Here is a 14,211-nt window from a genome sequence, read left to right as displayed (position 1 = left end):
ATAATGAACAGAAATAAAAAGAGGAAAATTACAAGTTTATTCTAAACTAAAACCTAGACTAAGTGGCTTGAGGATGATCTTCTGGCCATAATTCAAACCTGCAAAACAAAGAACAAGAACTAGCGTAATGTAAGTGTTAGAAATTCTGTTTGGACAAGCTTAGCAAAATAACACAGAAATTCAGTTTGGATAAAGGAAATCATCGCACACTTGTGCTTGTCCAAATTCTTGGACAGCACAAGATAGGCATAGGCAGACCAGAACTGAGCAAGCCACAGGGGCTCAAGTTTCAGCATATGAGGGCTGTTGCTAACCAAGCAACAACAAGGCAATGCAAGGGGTGAGTCATAAAGTAACCAGGCTTGTGTGTCATGGCCAGGGTAGAAGTAGAGACCATATAAATAGCACACAAACCCTAGAACCATGACAGTCGACCAGATAGACAATTCACCAGGTAAGGGTGAAGCCAGAACTAACTCAAGTTGATCCAGTTCATACTCAAGAACAGAAACCAACACACAACCACTTAGCCCCAGGAATCATGGTGACCTGAGAAGCTCAACCAGAATCTGGAGGTGAAGGGCTGTGCACAAAACCCCAAGTCTGCGACAACCAAATATTTCAATCTAGGAGCTGGAACAAGGTATACCAAGTTCCTGGACAGATCCAAAGGATCTGATCCATACAATATGCATGATACAAGCATGGGAATGAGCAGATGCTCAAGTGGGTAGATCATCACTTGGTTTTCACCAAGGATTACTGCCAGTCTAAAAGCCACTAAAAATGAAAAGCATCTAGATACAGATCTTGTACACAGAAGCTAGCAAACATGCACAGATGCACACACTAGCCAGATCAGATGCACAGATAGCACCAGTAGATGTATTGCAAGGATTAGCAGCTAATACAGACTACACAGTAAACCTTAAGCTAGTAACCATCAGTAAACCCTAGATTTCATCAGGCAAGCATATTGGCATTCATAGCTAGTATGATCCCCAAATATGCAAGCAAAGGTTGAGTAGCCACAAGATCCAACTAAATAGGTGAGCAACCAATCAGTAGCAAGGCTACTGAGGTCACATCACACTTAGCACCATCTAAAAGAAAGCCAAATATAGCACATCATTATCCAGGAATGGATTCAGATTCATTTGCTTGCTAAACAATCATGAATAGCCAAATCATTTGCAAGCAAGTCATTTAAATCATTACTGCATAAGCAGTTCATCATAACTTAATTAATACAAACATAAATTTATCACAGATCCATGCTTAGTACTGACAGTAGCATAATATAAGGCAACACAGTTTAATCACTGCACAATAGCGACTGGATCTAGCCCAGTTAGCTTGAATGAGCAACAGCACAAGTAAGCAGCAGCATAGTGATGCTTGAGCATCAGCATCAACAGGGAAAGTGAATCACTTAGCCACATAATTAATCAGTAAGCCATCACTGACATTTAATTGATCAAATGGATCAATTGAATCAAGTCAAGCTACACAGGGAAGCTAGCCAACAAGCAAAGGATGATCCAATGGATCATTAGCTTGCATAGGGAGCACAGAGGCATTTCACAAACACCACTGGCACACACAAGTGTCACAAATGCACCACAGTACACCTAGACAAGCAAGTATGACATGCCAGTAAGCACAAGCAAGCCATAAGCAAATACAGCATGGGATAGCAAGTTCTTAAGCAAGCACAGCAGAGCATGGCAAGAACAGAGCATGCTAGGAGCAGCAGATAAGCAAACAGAGCATGTATAGCAAACAAAGCAACACCGGCCAGTACCAGAGACTGGTGATTTGGCCATGAGCTTGCAGTAGATAGAAGCACTGGAAGATTAAGCAACTATGGCATAGCTCTGTGTGATCACAGGATCACCAGAGAGCAACAGAGCATGAGGAGGAAGAAGAACAAGAGGCAAGGGAGGCGCACAGACATGGAGAAGAGAAGGAGGAGGTGAAGCAACTTACACGCGCCTGGAAGCAGAAGCTAGGGCATGGCGAGGCAGTGCTCGCGCGGCCATAGCAGCTGCAAATCCAGGGTAGGCGCCGACGTTACGCCGGCGAACACGAACACCACCGTAGCAGAGCACCTGAGGCGACGACACGAGTACTGCGAGCAGCACCCGCACCAGGTCAACCTCAGGGGCGCACCCATCGTCGGCGAGGACGAGAGCTCGCCGGAGTTCGTCAATCGCCAGAGGCGATTCTCCACGAGATCCAGAGCGAAGGCGATTCGCCAGGAGAGGAAGAGAAGGGGGAAACCACGCGGACAGATCGATAGATCTGCACGCGGCGGTCCCGATTTGGTAAGTGGCTATGGCAGAGGAGCACGGAGCTGGCCGGAGCGCGGCGGCGGCCATGGCGGCGACGCCATCGCCACAGGCGTCGCAGGAGGATTAGGGTTAGAGACGAACGAGTGAGAGAGGGCCGAGTGAGTGAGTGAGGTGGGCCGTTCGGCGCCACCGACCCATAAGGGACAAGCCTTAATGGGCTGTCCCTGGGCCTTAGTTAAATGGGCTGGCCCAATAGGGGCCAGGGGCATTTTGGTCTTTTAACAATTTAGAAAAGGCCAGAATTTCACCAATTTTTAATAAATAAAATACAACTCTAAAAATCCATTAAAACTGGATTAATGAATGAAAATTAAATCTTAACAAGAATAAAATATGAAATAGAATTTATGAAACAAATTCAAAATTATGAATTTTAAGAATTCAAATAATAACTTGGAATTTTAAACTATTATTTCCTTGTATTTAAAATTCAAGGAAAAATCTCAAATAAGTTCAAATACTTATTTTCAAACATTTCAAAATGAAATTCTACTATTCCAAGTCATTTCTATTGAAAAGGGTATTTTTCCAAGAAAAATACTATATTCCTTTATTTCCAAAAAAACTATAGAGATAACTCTATGATTTCAAATTATTTTTTGGAATGATTAAGGGAATCACCAAGTAAAGTAGTTTTACTTTGAAGTATGTTACTGTATGTGAATTAAAATGGTTTATACTTTTAAATCAATTGCAAGTTATCACAAAGACATAAATCTTAAACGCAACCCTAAATTGCTATAACTCAATGGTAAAGGGATTCAACATAAAATAATACATCCATGATTGCATTATTTGGATTTTATAACATTGTCCTTACCGGACAATGATGCTTCTTACGTAACCCGAGGTCCAGGTTCCATCAATCGCATTGAACTGCACTATCTCGCAAATTCACGTGCAAGTTCACCCTTGCTCATGTCAACTTGATTATTTTCTACTACTTTAATGCAAAGCTATATACTTATCATTCCTGCATCGCAAATAAAATGTTACTTTCCAACTATGAATATGACTATGTGGTTGGCAATGGAACCATGGTATGTGTTGATATGGTGGAGGTTCCATTGCATGGGTTATATCACCCTAGGATTAATTATCAATGCCGTCCAGTGATTCTAGCGCCGTACAAACCGCGTTGACCATGAGATCTATAATGGCTCTGGGGAAGCCAGCCGTATCTTTTCCCTTCTGCACGCCAACGGATTGGTAGAGCCGGTGGGGTGTTGGAGGCACTGCCGCAATAGGTTGGGATATCCTTTTAAATCCCCATCCATTAGTGATGTTAAGCTCTACCATCTATGAGGGATTGTCCGGAGTACACCGTGAGTAAAGCCGTATTATCGGGGGAAGTCTACTGGGGGTGTACGGTTGGACAAAAGGGTGGGTTTGCAGTCGCGGAGAAGGCGGTGTGGGCTTGGATCTTTATACCTGGCCTCACACCAAAGGAAGTGTGAACGGGGGCAAGTCCCTGCGGATGGCAAAAAGGGTGAGATCTCTTGTGGGAAAAGTAACGCACCTCTGCAAAGTGTATCAAATTGTGGCTGTCACTCCTTGTTCCGGGAAGGGAACTGCGAACGCGGCAGGAAAGGAACTCCACGAAGTTCTAGTCAACCTGTGAAGACTGACGGGCATAGTTTTCATAATAAAAGCAACCTTTTGAAGAAATGATTTCAAAACATGCATTGACCTGCGATTTCCTGATCAATGGTCGTAGCTAGTGCATCAAACACCTTTTTACTCTTTTAGAACTTGCTGAGTACCCCTGTACTCACTTTCTTTCGACACCCTTGCTAGACTGTGATCCGGAAGTGGAGGCCATCAACGATGGAGCACCAGAAGGAAGTTACGAGCTGGTCTACGAAGAACCTGATCTTACCGGCGGAGTGGAAGGAGTAGACTATGGGATAGTCTACGGACCCGATGACACCGAGGTGGAAGAGTAGTGACATACCCTAACATCATAGAGCCGAGCAACGTAGAACTTACCTAAATAAGTTGTTGAGCTCTCTTTATATTTGTTATGAGTTGTAATCGTACTTAAGTAGTATCTTAGGGTGTTCTCATAGGACCTGTGAGAATACCAACTTGTTAAGACAATGTTTGTAATAAAGTATGGAGTGTTATGACCTGCAATGTTTATGTTGTACCACTCTGAGGGATATGGCAAATTGTGAAGAAGTCCCTTCACAAAGATCATATCAACGACTTGTATACTACAACATGCAGTGGTATGCTGGGTCACCGCACTATTTCATACTATTTGATACAAAATTAGCACACTAAGGGCATCTCCAGCGGCGCGACGCATTTCAGACGCCCAAAAGTGGTCGCGAGCGTCCGTTTCCGTCGTCCCGCGGACATATTTTGTCCGCGCTTCCGTTTGCGTCTGGGTGTGCTCCCACCGGAGCGACCCATTTTTTTAATTGCAACATAGTTAAAAACTTTCAAAGTGGTACATATAAATGCATAAAAACTATACAAAGTAGATCTATAGGCCTAGACTACTTGCTTCATGACGGGCCGGCACCGTCGTTGCGTTGCTACGTCGCCTGCTTCTCCGTCGCCTCCTGCGCGGCTGCTATGGCTCGGTGCGCCGCCGCGTCCTGGCTCAGTGCCTGCTCCAGCCTCGCGTTGGCGGCGGCGTCCTTGAGCGTCTTGAAAGACTCGACGATGGCCCTCTGCTCCGCCGCCCTCTCCTCGGGCGTAGGCGCATCAGGGTCATCGGAGGACCAAGATATCTCCGAGTCGGAGTCCTCTGCTGCAGCGGCGGCCGCCAGCCTGCGCTGTTCCAGCTCGGTGTCCAACGCCGCGTGGCACGTCAGCTCCTCCTGTGCTTCCTTCTCCGCTTCAGCCAGGGCCGCGGCGTCCCTGACAGGGTGGAGGAGGTCGGTGCTGTCTTCGGAGTCGAACTCCTCGGAGGAGCTCGAGGCCGGAGGAGGTGGAGTGGGAGGTGAAGGTGGAGGTGGAGGCGCGGCAGCCTGGTCGCGTCCGGCGCTGCTCATGGTGGATCTGCGGGAGGCTGAGAGGAAGCGGCGCTACGGCAGCGGCAGCTAGGGTTTAGTGGGGAGGAGATGAGATGCTCGCGCCCCTGTTTATATAGGTCGGAGGCAGGGCGACGGCCGCGTCACGCGTGTCATCGCTATTACTACGTGCCCAGAGGTAGGTGACGGCCGCGTGCCACGCGAGGCATCGCCATTTACGCGGCCGCAGACTGCCGAAGCGACGCCTCGATGCCAGTACTGGCGGAGAAGACGCATCGACGCAGGGTCGCTGCCAGGCGGGCCCGAGGAAACGTCCACCAGATACGAGCGGACACTTTCGGCGTTCGCGGAGCGTCCGCGGAGACGCATCCTAGACGCATATTTGGGCCAGGTTTGCGCGCTGGAGGTGGTGCCAAACGTATTTCCGGTCACGGCGGACGAAAACGATCGCTGAGCAACCGTTTACGTCGCGCCGCTGGAGATGCCCTAAGTCTATTTTGCCAATGCTTTAAAATTTTCCTGGATCCGCTTATGGCACCGCTGACTCCTACTCCGTGCCATTTCTCAAAAAAAAAAAAATCCTACTCCGTGCCGCCGCCCCGGCGCCGTGGTAGCTCGAGTCCTGCTCCGGTAGCTCGCCGGCGGAAAGGTCATGGGCTGCAAGGCGGAAGGAGATCCTTTTGGCCATGGATGGTCGTCGCCCGTCCCTTTGATTCCTCCGCCGGTGACGCAACGTCTTCCGATCGTTCGGCGAACAAGATCGCCAGGATCGGAGACCTAGCTGGGTTGCCGATCACCACAGCCGAAGCCTCGTCTACTCGTTTTTCGCTGCTCTGTTTCTCCCGCACCGCAGGAAGATGCCCACGTTTTGTGCCCAACTGGAAAAACGTCAACTACCACGTTTTGTGCCCAAGCATTGCCCAGTTTTGCGTCCAATCTGTCCTGAATGCAAAATTACATGCGGTTCAAGCGTCAGCTCCACGTCGGCACGAATACGTGCGCCCGTGGGCATGGTGACCGTATTGACAAGCTTTGTCATACTGAGTGACCGTAAGTCCTAGTTTTCTGAATACAGTGACCAAACAGACATTTTTTGACAAGTACAGTTACTCATGATTTTAAGCTAATGCGTGCATGTGATTGGACTAGAAATACCTTTTTACATATATCAAGGTTGTATCTTAGCAACCTTATTTTTCATCAGTTAATATGGTGTCACATTATAAAATGGCCTATGATACCCCATCAAGAGCCACCCATTGTGAAAGGCCCGAGTGACCACCGGAAGAGATTGGCTTTGCATCTAGGAAACTGAAGGGTCTCCTTTAAAGATAGGAGCAGCCTCAGACCATTGTTCTTAGATCCGCAACTGCTACCATAGTTGGTGATTTGGAGCCATATTTTGATATATTCGAATTTTGATTGAGGAGATGAAGCAGTAGAAGAAAATACAGATCAATGTGCGATCTTTTAGATGATTGATTTTACCTTTACATGCATAATTTTTTGCCATTTTTAGTGTAGTGTATTGTATCCTACTCTCTGCTAATTAGGCAGGTAGCATCATATTAGAATGTAGGGTGTGTTTTTTTATATGACGTAGTTGAGGATATTATATATCAGCTTTACATGTCTGAAGTATGATGATTATAGTTGGGAATGCAACACCAACATCGTGTAGTGTAGTGTAGTATTTTAAGTCATTACATAGAAAGTAAGTAAGTTAATTATGATGGACAACAAAGTTGACAGTAATAAATACATTGTTTAGTAAGTACATGATTATATTTAAATATGTTCGGAAGTAAATTGTTAGTATGAATGTGATCGGAAGTAAAAAATGTTATTCTGGAATGATTATTTTTAAATTTTAAATCTCACATAAATGATGCTATAAAAAATTAAAACATCCTATATAATTAAGAAATCCATCCCCATTAGCCTATTTCTCTTGACATACCTCATTCTAGGGTTGGTACCTAATATTTCCATTTAAATCACCTGCGCAAAACAAGACCTTGGGAGTTAGGACGGGGTTTCAAAGAATCTCCGGTGTGATATCCTAGAACCGAAAGAAAAGCAGCTTATTCTATAAGAGCTCGTTTGGTATCCAGGAATTCATTTCATTTGTAGCATTTTGAAATGAATTCATGCATTCATTTCATTTACATTGTAATTCCAGAAATACACACTTGTTTGGTTGTCACAGGAATTGCAAATGACAATAGAATTCAATATTGAATTTGTAAATGACTTCCATGTACTAAAATAAAAACGCATGCATCACGTGATTGCAACAAGTATTTCTCATAACTTTTTATCCTTAAAACATTCTACAAAATACCGAAACATAGATCATAATCCACATATCATCCAAGTTTTCAAGTTCTAGTCCATAAAACAACTACAATAAACAAGTTTCATAGTTTAAATAGTTCCAGGTAGACTGCTACATAGATCATAATCCACATAAGTGCATCAACTTAACAAATACAAGTTCCAGAGTTTAAATAAGTTGCACATCACAAAGGCTGCTACATCACAAGTTCCAGAGTTTAAACAAGTTTCATAGTTTAAATAGTTCCAGGTAGACTGCTACATAACAAAGGAGTATCCCAATCATGTGCTTATTTGCTTTAGAACCCACTTCTTCTTCATCCTTTCAGGCAGTGCCAATAGAGACTTGAACTTGCGATCATCGGCAACTAGAACATCGTATATTGCCAAGAGCTGATCATCTTCTAGTTCTGGTATTCCACCAAGGAGAGCCCAGATTTGTTTATGCAGAGGTTTGTTTATCCTTGACCTCATCAACAATGTTCAGAAGGATCGATCGATGGAGTGAATTGGCCAAACAATGGCGGGTGAAGAACATCTTGCCGTTAGGATTAGGAGCCGACACGAACTGGACGGCGGCAGGACGTCGATCTTGTTCGGAGAGATGAGCAAATAAATCTAGCACACGAAAAGCATCAAATAAATCTCGATCCAACACATGAGGTCGCAAAGAAATAAGATCTAGAAGGAGCAAATCGGGCATCTACCAAGAATCGAGCGGATCTTGGCCTTGACGACCTTGCCGTCGACCTAGAGGGAGCGGGAGGCGGCGAGGTGGACGGAGGAGGAGACGGGAGGCGGGAGACGGAGCGGAAGGCGGCGAGGTGGAGGGAGGCGGCGAGGTGGATGGAGGCGGGAGGCGGCGAGGTGCAGGATGGAGGCTGGAGGCGGCGGGAGGGAGCCAGATGGGTCGGGGGTTGAGGACAGGTCTCTCGTTTCCACCCAAATGACAGGTCTGAGACGGGAATCACGTTAACCCATGGCGAAATTTAGGTAGGTATTCCAAATGAAATGACGATGCAATTCCGTGCCAACCAAACAACGTAAAGTTGGAATTGCCAAATGAATTCCGCGATTCCGGGGCCAATATCTGGATACCAAACAAGCTCTAAGGACATTTTAGTAGAAATTCAATTGTCGAATAGCAAACTACGTAAATATCACGGGAAAGCGTATCCTATGTCCGCTAAAATTTCTACGCCTTTGACAGCCGGCTCACGTAGCGCTGCTTATACCGTTTCCCGGAGGCCCGCCGTGAGTAGGACCCACCTGCAGTGTCACTCATCCGTCTCCTCTTTCCCTTAAACCCTCGTCAAAACCGCTTGGCAAAATAAGCATTTCCATTTCTACCCTTCGCTTCCTCCTCGCCTCTCCATCCGCCGACGCCGCCGCCGCCGCCGCCGCCGTAGCCATGGCGACGCGGCGATGCCTCCTGCGCCTCCTCACGCGCCGCCTCGTCCCCCACGGCCCGCAACCCCTCCCCACGGTCCCGATCGCCGCCCAAACCCTAACCTCCCTGTCCCAGCCCCTCGCGCCCCGCGCCGCCGCCGCCGCCTCGCTACGGCTCCTCCCCTCGCGCTCCCACTTCGCGACCCGCGCCCCCTCCGGCAGCGAGGACGAAGACGACGACGACGAGGAAGCGGACGACGAGGCGCACTACGAGGATGACGAGGAGGGGAGCGGGGGCGAGTGGGGCGAGGGCGACGACGAGACGCCGGCGGCGAAGCCGCCCAGCGGGAAGACGGAGGAGGAGAAGCTCGCCGAGGCGTCCGAGATCGGGTACAAGGTGGTGGGCCCGCTCGGGGCCGACGAGAAGCCCTTCAAGCCCTACGAGCCCGTCTTCGCCGTCGTCCAGGTCTGCCCATCTGCCCCGAATCTTGTTCCGTTTTTGCGCTTCGGATCTGGTTGGTGACCTGGGTGCGGTGGCTTTGCTCCTGCCTGCAGATTGGCTCGCACCAGTTCAAGGTGAGCAATGGCGACTCCATCTTCACCGAGAGGTTGAAGTTCTGCGATGTGAACGACAAGGTAATGTTGACAACTTCGGTTGAATAGTTTTGATTGCGCTTAGTGCTTCAATACTAGCTGCAACCTATTACCTAGACTAATAGGGTTACTATTGTTATTGCGAGCTAAGGTATGAAGGTTTATCTTCTTGTTCGTTTGGTGATGAATTATGTTATTATGATATGAGTATATCACCAATCTTAAAATTCTGAACCGATAATAAAGATACACTTGATATGGTGAAGATGTAGAATTGCATGCAATGCATGATCTGGCATTGACATTATGTGCCAATCGTTTATCATGGGATATCCCCTAGCACAGTGAACTGGTTGATTTGGTTCCGTGTGTGTTGGGAACTGGAAACTTAAGAGTACTGGTTCAAATTAGTCTCATGGAAGCTCCATGTATGTTGGGAGCTGGAAACTTAAGAGTACTGATTCAAATTAGTCTCATGGAAGCTCCTTAAGGGGTTGCTGTAAAGCGTACCAGTAACTGAATTTTAAGTTTGGTGAAGTGTATGGAGTATGAAATTGTTAAAAACATGAGTAGTTGTGGTTGATGGGTTGAGTGGAACTATAACTATTGTTAGGTGCCTTCTTCGTTTAGCTGCACTAGTGTCATGACACCCCATCCTCATAATATCTGTCTTTAGTCTACCATTTTTCAAACCAAAATGAACAAACCACTGCAGTGAACTAGTGACTAGTTGATAAATTCTTTTAATGATCCCCGGTATCATATATAGGTCTCTGCTCGCTTCCTTTACTTCCCATTCCATTGTTCATTCTGCTGATGCTTTGTCATCCGAATCACTTGGTGCAGTTAATTTTAAATCGAGTTCTCATGCTTGGCTCACAAGCTGAAACAGTAATTGGGAGGCCAACTCTTACTGATGCTACTGTCCATGCCGTCGTTGAAGAGCATGTAAGGAGATACTTCTTTAATCTAGCTTTTTTTTTTCTGTTTTTTTGGAGTGTTCTTCAACATGTTTGTTACAATGATGTCCATGGAATGGTGCACGAACTCTGTTTGTTGAGCTAGTTTGTATGCATGTCTGCTTAATTGTTGCGTCTGCATTCTGCAATTTATGCACTAGGCAATATATGTGCGGATTTCAGATTTATCTGAACATCCTTGTCTGAACATACCACTAGCGTGCAGGTGCAGCTATGCATGTCAGTATTTTTTTTCACGACCTAGTTATTATTGGGAGGCCAACTCTTAACCTGATGTATTCGAAACAATAATTGGGAGGCCAACTCTTACCGATGTACATAATTCGGAGGTTTCAAATTCCTTGATTTGTTCCACTACACTTCTCTTGGTTACCCCTCCATTAACTGATATTAGCATGCTAATTATTTTCAGAACTATGTATGTTTGGGACAATATGTTGGTGCTCTAATCATATTCGTAGTATGCTGCAAAGTCCAATTTGATGTCTGCTCAACATATATTTTTAGGAGACATTACTAACATAGACCTTTTTGGTACCTCTTAAAGGACCACAAACTAATTCATTGGGCACCACATTGGATTGCATTGATCCCTCTGAACTGTGAAAATATAACCGACATAACATAAGTTCGAGCATAAAAAATATCTAGTGGTTGGCTCTGCTATCTCTCCTAGTTATTCATTTTACTGGCATAATGTGTTCAAACATGTACATCAACATTAATAGTTGATTTGCAATTGTTTATTCCTCAATCTTTACTGTTTCAGTCTTGCTATTAATACACACTTTTACTTTTTATAAGTACTTAACCAACCAGCTTTGATGTAAGTTGTTTTGGAATATACTACTGCACAATTTTGAGTTCATCTCTCTTGACAATCTGTTTTAGGCCTTAGATGCAAAAGTTATTATATTCAAGAAGAAAAGGAGGAAAAATTACCGTCGAACAAAGGGACACCGTCAGGTACTTCATTTTTTTTTTACTATCTTGTATTGAATTTTCTCAAAATAAAGTTCTCATTATTGACATTTACTTCTCTCAAAATAAAAGATGAAGTTCTCATTATTGACATTATTCTCTGGCTTATGTTCTTACTGGCTGCTGTGGTAATTTCCAGGAATTGACAAAGCTGAGAATAACTAACATCGAAGGAATAGACAAGTCCTTTCTTCAACAAGAAGGCATAGATAAATCAGAGAGTGCTGCTGTTGCTGCATAAATTAAGACGATGAATCAAAGGAACGTTGCTGTTTTGTGTTTATGTCAACAATGCCAAGCAATCTCGATACTTGCACGATATGTTGTTTTTGTGCTCATTAACTAATGCAATGATTGAACTGAAGCTGAAGGTCAGTTCGCAATGTCCACATTTTGGCCCACGGACCTGTCCACCCATCGGTTGCGTTTCCCACACAACACCAGTGTCTTGAAAAGTTCGTGATTTAGATAATCTGATGTGGATCAGCGCCTGTAGTTTATAGTTGCACTGATTTTCTGTTCTTTTTTTTTATTCCCTGTACTCCTTATGTCTTTGAATGGGTTCTGATACGTCAGTCGCCATGTGTACCGTCCCGGCCATGAATAATAGAAACAGAAATGTTCTCTCTTAATGTTCATGTTTGTGCAAACGAAACTGAAATTATTTCTTACACTTGCTTCAAAGATGGTAATCTTTTTTTGACAGATGATCCTCCACTAGAGCTTTTCCATTGCACTTGTTTAACTAATTCTGAACTCGTTGCTCTGTCAACAGTTATCTGTTTATCAGTTTGTAGTTGACTAGATACGTTTTGATTCGGAAGCTGCTGCTGCCAGCCATAGTGTGCCACTAACTCATAGGAACAATGAAAAAAATATGTTAAACCTCCTCTTAGTGGGCATGAGAATACTCGTTTTCCTCCCGTCGCTTTCTACAGGAAATTGTACTATTCTCTTTTGATGTACACATGAATCCTGCCGAAACCACTGATCTACCTGCAGTAGAACACAAGATTGGAGATCTTACTTGCCCTCTCATGTTCACTGGAGTCAAATTCGCTATATTATTTTACGAATAAGCAAAAGGTTTGTGAACCATCTTATCTAAAAAATATTAACTTGCCTTAAGAAATATCAACTTGGACACACTTTGATTCGACATAGGGACTTTCTTCTCTCGGAATCCACTTTACAAGATGCAGCTTGCATTAGCACCAAAGGATACCTTTACTTAATCTAGTCCTTGCGTGTGACAATTTTATTCACGTTCCGTGTAGCAATTTTAGTTTTAACTGGTGGAGCTTACGGTGAACTTTGATGGCTTGTTTAGGTCGTTTCTTGTGGCTGTGATTATGCAGACATGCATTTTGCTTTAATTTACAATTCTACAGATGAATGCATACTATTCCGCCTTACTATAACGTCAAACTGCAGATTACTCTTTTGGCTTTTAAACGGATGGCAGGAGCTCCGCGTATTCATGAAAGAGGAAATTGGCATCACAGAAGAAGAAAACGACTGTGGGAAACACCTTGCCTAGTGTCCGATTGTCAATTGAATTTCCTTCAAATTGGTGATGAACTTCAGGCTGAAGGTGATTCTGCTGTTGACCAGATTATCATTTTGTTTAATAAGCTTGATGTTAATCTTATAAATCAAACTTCATAACATATGCAGATATGCTGCAGACCTATGTGAACACAAAGCATTGTATCTTAGTCCCTTTCAGACAACAACACAAATGTAGACCAAAGAATATCATATGCACGCATGGAATATATTCCAGACTCCAGTCATTCATTGTGGATAAACAATTTGGCTACCCTCGTGACAGACCCACAAACAAACCAACATATGTTCAGCCTAAGCACTAACGAAATTGAGGAAAATCCCAATCTTTCATGCAAGTGCCAATAAACCATGATCTTTGTAAATCTCATACTGAAAGCTAATCTCAGAGACTAATTAATCGTAAACCAACCATGTTGATCTACATAGCCTCCACCAATCCAAAGTTGCCACACCAGAAAAAGAGGTTGGAGGCAATGATGCATATGCACAAAGGCACTTTACACCAAAGGGCAAAGCCATGCCATGCCACCATTGGTGGGTGCCATTGCATTGTAATGGAGGAACTGTTCCCAACATTAATATTGGAGCATATCCTCTTCAAGTGCCTGTTTTGGTTGATTGGACATCCTGCTTTGCATCTTCCTTTCTAGGTGTCATCTCCCATCCCTCACTTTGTGATGTGCCATGGAATGGAAGCTGAGCTTATCCAATCCCTTACCTCTCTCTCTTATTGCAATCTTCTGTCTATCTATCTTTTAATCTGTCACATGCCTCTTTTGTGACAAGAAGAAAAAGTCCATGATCCTCCCTTCCTGTTGATCCAATCCAGCTTCTCTTGACAATGAAATATATGCATAGCTGGAAATAAAAACTTCAGGTACTTTCCAGCTGAAGCTCTATTGTCCATTTTGTAGCAAATACTCTTACAAGCTAAAGACAAGTTAAAGGGATGGAAGTATATGCTTCAAGAGTGGTTTGAACTTTGAGCCCTTTTCCCTTGTAATGTCACATTGACAAAAT

The 14,211-nt window shown here is 44.4% G+C and overlaps 1 protein-coding gene across 1 annotated transcript; it reads left to right on the top strand.

Annotated features, from left to right (window-relative positions):
• Window positions 1-9,007: 9,007 nt before the first annotated feature.
• On the top strand, window positions 9,008-12,288 carry LOC127327519 (large ribosomal subunit protein bL21m). The gene is made up of 5 exons (XM_051354301.2): window positions 9,008-9,530; window positions 9,620-9,700; window positions 10,505-10,606; window positions 11,530-11,604; window positions 11,759-12,288. The coding sequence occupies exons 1-5, from the start codon at window positions 9,087-9,089 to the stop codon at window positions 11,858-11,860; spliced, it is 804 nt and encodes a 267-aa protein (XP_051210261.1). The 5' UTR covers window positions 9,008-9,086; the 3' UTR covers window positions 11,861-12,288.
• Window positions 12,289-14,211: the final 1,923 nt, after the last annotated feature.

Source organism: Lolium perenne, chromosome 1 (genome assembly GCF_019359855.2).
Source record: "Lolium perenne isolate Kyuss_39 chromosome 1, Kyuss_2.0, whole genome shotgun sequence".
In the NCBI taxonomy this organism is placed as follows: domain Eukaryota; kingdom Viridiplantae; phylum Streptophyta; class Magnoliopsida; order Poales; family Poaceae; genus Lolium; species Lolium perenne.
Note: the sequence above shows the minus strand (reverse complement) of the source record. Positions and strands in the feature narration are given on the sequence as shown.